General features: G+C 34.6%; 1 protein-coding gene across 1 annotated transcript; it reads right to left on the bottom strand.

Moving 5' to 3' along the window:
• Positions 1 to 4526: 4526 nt before the first annotated feature.
• Positions 4527 to 5024, bottom strand: LOC114163560. Its single transcript, XM_028047866.1, has 2 exons — positions 4920 to 5024; positions 4527 to 4757 (listed from the first exon to the last, which is right to left on the bottom strand). Exons 1-2 carry the CDS (start codon positions 5022 to 5024, stop codon positions 4527 to 4529), a joined length of 336 nt encoding a protein of 111 aa, XP_027903667.1.
• Positions 5025 to 5229: the final 205 nt, after the last annotated feature.

Genomic DNA, 5229 nt, shown 5'->3' on the forward strand with positions numbered 1-5229 from the left:
AAAGGGACAATAATGTTGTGAGCAAAAGATCGGTGGAGAAACTGAAGTTACCAACATTCTTTCATCCGAATCAAGCATGAATCAAATTCAGCACAGGACAATGTGTGAAAGAAGTATTATGTGATTTTGCTCCCATGGACTCTTGTCGTCTTCTTTTGGGATTGACATGGCTTCCTTTTAAAACACTCAATGCTGATGAACGCTCCCTTTATTTGAGGCATGAGGGACATAAAATGAAGTTGAAATTTATGACACCAAGACAAGTTAGTAAGGATCAACGTAGGCTGAAGGAGAAAATAGAAAAAGAAAGAATAGAAAAAGAAGCAATAAAAACTGCAGGAGGAAGGAAAATGAAGAAAAGGAAATGGAAGTAGAGAAAAATATGATGGAGAGTTTATTTGTCAATGTTTTTTCTTCTACAGTTTGTGATGTCATTTAACAGGAACAAAAGGATAAGCAAGTGAATGAAACACACCAACTTCCAAGTTTGAAAGGAAAGCTTGTTGATAGTGCTTTATTATGCATTTGGTACGTTGATGAGAAGCAAATTCGTCAAACACAACGCGTGAAATTATTTATTGTTACATATCAAGGTGGGGTAGGGTTGACAAGAAAAGTGCTCCACAGATTGCAACCATTGGAAAGGAACAAAGATGAATATATTCAAGTTGAATTTGATCCTGGAGGAAGAGAATTAGTTTCAAGTTGTGGAAAAATAAAGTCCTTCACAAGATCACAATAAACTTATACTAAAACTAGTAGAAAAATAAAGTCTTAAGATTCGGGACGAACTTCTCGAAGAAGGAGGGTATGATGTGAATTGTGTATGGGCCAAATGGAGGATGACTAATGCGCCATGTTGATGCAGTTTTGATGAAGGATTATCTTGTTTTGTTTTAGAGTTATGAATATGGTGAAGTTGTTTAAGAAAACTTTTTGAAAATTCCCACTGGACATTAAGATAGCAAGCTATCTAGTTGTGAAGGTTCATTTCTCAAGCTCATGAAAGGAGGAGGAGAGTTGGATTCAAGCTTAAACTCACACGGCATTAACAACACTTAAAGAACAAAAATGAAAGAAGAAACATTAAAAATGGAAAGCATAGAAGATGAAGCATGGAAGAAGCACGCCACTCATAAGCTGATGAAGGATTGACCCCAACCAAGGATGGAGGCACATGCTTAAGAAGACTAAGCATGTCTAGAAAGGAAGTTCACTAATTCTTCATCCCTTTCATTTGTGTTTGTTATTTTTGATTCCCAAAGTTGACTTAGTTGAATCAACTTTAGTTGACTTTATGAATAGGTTTAATATATTATGATTACCACAACCATTATTATAATAATATTTTATTGTATAATATTTTCTTAATTATCGATAAAATTACAAATTATTTTCAAGTAATAAAAAATAAAAATTTAAATGAAATGATACACCACAATGTTCTTCTTTTTTAACAGTTGAAAAGAATGTGTTATAATCTAACTTACCACAATTGAAGTACAATTAGGTTAAAACATTATTGACCTACCTAACAATGAACAAATCAAATATAGCATTTTAAAAACTAATATATACGCTTAACCACCTCTACAGTAATTTCTTTTAAATAATTGGTGAGTTTTAAGTAATTAGAATTTTCTTGTAGTACAATATTTCAATTAGAAAACTTAAAATGTTATCAAATTTAATAAAAAATAATAATCTTTTCTATTTTCAATTTAAAATGCCTTTTTAAATATGTATTTATAGTTGAATATTTCTCAATGTTTCTATATATTTATATTTTTTAATTTTTAGACAATGATAATTTTACTAATATTTCATTATTTTATTTTTTTTTGTTATATTATATTTCAATTATGAAACTAAAAAAATTTATCAAAACAATTAAAAAAGATACTTTTTCTTTATTTTGAATTTAAAATACTTTGAAAATGCTTCTGTATTTTTTAATTTTTTTCTCATTTTTTAATATAATTCTATTTTAAGATTTTTAAATTTTCTATTTTTTTAATACTTCTCCCTTAAGATTTTAGACAACTTGATGTTATTTTTATTTTTTAGTTTAAAATATTCTTAAAATATTTATCTATTTTTAAATATTTCTCGTTTTTGAAATATAATTATACTATAAGCTTTTTAGTTAATTCTATTTTTTAAATTTTAGAAAATGATACTTTAGTAATATTTTATTACCTTTTTTTTTTCTATGGCACAAAATTTCAATGAAAAATCATTTAAAACTTATCAAATTATGTTTTTATGATAAAAGATTTTCTTTTTCTTTCAAGATATAACAAGTTATTCTTTTAAAGATGTAAAAAGATAAAAGATATAACTAGAACATTAAATTCAATCAATGTAATGCAATAACGTCAAGTAATAAACATTAAAAAATTAAATTAAATGATACATCAAATTTGGTATTTTTTATTTTATTTTATGAATATGTTTTATATATTATGATTACCACAACCATTATTATAATAATATTTTCTTAATTATCGATAAAATTACAAATTATTTTCAAGTAATAAAAAATAAAAATTTAAATGAAATGATACACCACTTTGTTTTTCTTTTTTAACATTTGAAAAGAATGTGTTGTAATCTAACTTACCACAATTGAAGTACAATTAGGTTAAAACATTATTGACGTAGCCTAACAATGAACAAATCAAATATAGCATTTTAAAAACTAATATATACGCTTAATCACCTCTATAATAATTTCTTTTAAATAATTATTCAATCATAAGTAATTAGGACTTTCTTGTAGTACAATATTTCAATTAGAACATTTAAAATGTTATCAAATTTAATAAAAAATAATAATCTTTTCTATTTTTAATTTAATTTTTTTTAAATATGTATTTATGGTTGAATACTTCTCAATGTTTCTGTAACACCCCATTTAATTAATAGCCGTAATCGAAGGAAATGTCACAACAAAATAGTAAGTAGCGCAGTCTTAGAGTTTCCACAATCCGCCTTACGATAAACCAAGGCATACAACGATATCAAACTAAACAGATACAGAAATTTAACTGAAATGAAGTTGGAAGTGTAAAGGACCGCAAATAAATGGGCTGTGGCCCCAAAAGATGGGGCACCACCATGATCACCCACTAACAGGAGCCATGGAATTACGTCTCGACCACTGAAGTGCGACCCTGTAAGTCTCACTTAGAGGCTCCAAGGAATTACACACTGACACATACCAATCATAATCAAACCAATACTATTTAACATGCACAGGTATATACATATATTTATATATATCACGTCAACCTTCACAATTCCATTCTCACTTGTGTTTCATATTGAATCCATCCCACTCATCCTTCACAAATTACCAATGTAGGAGTGTATTCCCTACCAACACCATGCCACATTCATTGATCCACATTCCCTCATATCTCATGTCAAAGCCATACCATACCCATCGTTTCAAATTCCATGAATCACCTCATACAATCAACATGCTCAACTCATATTAAAACTCATGAATCATAATTCCCTCTCCCTCATACAAGGTCACTCAATTCATACAGTTCATACCCAAGGTAAAGCATAACAAGCCAAACATACAATTAAGGCCCCAACAACATAAAAGGTATAATTGCATAAAGAAATCTCGTGCCAGTCTCGCTCAAGCCACAGGGTCTCGCTTAGGTGAGACTGTCATTAGGGAACCCTGCGAGGCCCACGGATTCTCGCTTAAGCGAGCACCTACCCGCCTGGGGGAGCATTTCCCTCGCTCAAAAGAAAGGATTCCTCGCATAAGCTATGCCTACAGCACAAACCTCAAACCCCCACTCGTCCTCGCTTAGGCGAGCCTCTTTGGCCTGAGCGAGATAGTGTCTCGCTCAAACGAAAGCTCTCCGCCTGAGCGAGAGCTCGAGCGCGAGTTTGGGTCTGTCTCTGCAAGTCTCGCCTGGGCGAGGCCCGGTTGCCTGGGCGAGACAGACAGGTCTCGTCACTGATCACCCTGCATAGTCATCCAACCAGACCCCAAACAACAGTATGCATGCATTTAACATTTCACAAAGGCACCATACTAATACAAAACAAGAAATAGACTTGGAATGAGCTAGTTTTAAGACCTCGACACCGAACAACGGAACACCACAACCCTAGGAGAAGATTACGGAGTTGTAAAAATGAACAGAGGGTGTTTAATACCGAAGCTCTAACACTACACACGGAAACAGGACCAGAGATAGAAAAGTGTGGGTTGGGATTACTTACGTGAACCAAAACGATCAAGTTGAACGTGAGACTGGACACACTATGGAACCCTAGCAGAGGCGGCAGCAGCAGCTCAAAGAAAAGTGAGGGATCTATTTTTATGAAAAGTGAGCACAAGTTAGGGTTTGGGCATTTTAGGTCAGAAATCGAATTGGGCCAACCCCCCTTAGTCCCATAAGATTGGACAACCTATAAAATAAAGGGGCAGAAACAATTGGGCCTTACATTCCCCCCAAAAACAAAAATTTTCGACCTCGAAAAATGACAACTTACTAGGTAAACAGATGTGGGTGTGATTTCCTCATATCCTCCTCCAACTCCCAAGTCAAATCATCTATCCTCCGATCCCAGATGACTTTGACAAGATTGACTGCTTTTCCTCGGCGTTCCTCAACTTTGCTATCCTCTAAAGCAATAGGTGGCACTTCCACCGTGAGGTCCTCTCTGATCTGTATATCCTCGGCTTCCAATACATGAGCTGGATCGAACACATACTTTCTCAGCTGTGAGACGTGAAACACCGGATGAAGGTTTGCCAACTAAGGGGGTAAAGCTACCTCGTAAGCCACCGACCCAATCCTCCTCGTGATCTGATAGGGACCAAGAAACTTGGGCGAAAGCTTTTTTTAGTAGAGAGCCCTTCCCACGCCCGTGGTTCGGGTCACCCTCAAGAACGCATGATCCCCAGCCGCAAACTCTAAAGGTCTCCTCCTACGGTCAGTGTAAGCCTTCTGCCTACTCTGAGAAGCTTGCATTCTGTTCCTCACCATCCTCACTTTCTCGGTAGTTTGCCCAAATAACTCTGGTCCAACAAGCGCTGCCTTCCCATCTTGATACCAACAGAGAGGAGTCCTATACCTTCTGCCATAAAGAGCCTCGTACGGTGCCATGTCGATGCTCGCATGAAAACTGTTGTTGTAGGTGAACTCTATCAAGGGCAGTACCTCATCCCAAGCACCCAAGTGGTCTAGTATG

The sequence above is a fragment of the Vigna unguiculata genome, chromosome 9 (assembly GCF_004118075.2).
Source record: "Vigna unguiculata cultivar IT97K-499-35 chromosome 9, ASM411807v1, whole genome shotgun sequence".
NCBI lineage: Eukaryota > Viridiplantae > Streptophyta > Magnoliopsida > Fabales > Fabaceae > Vigna > Vigna unguiculata.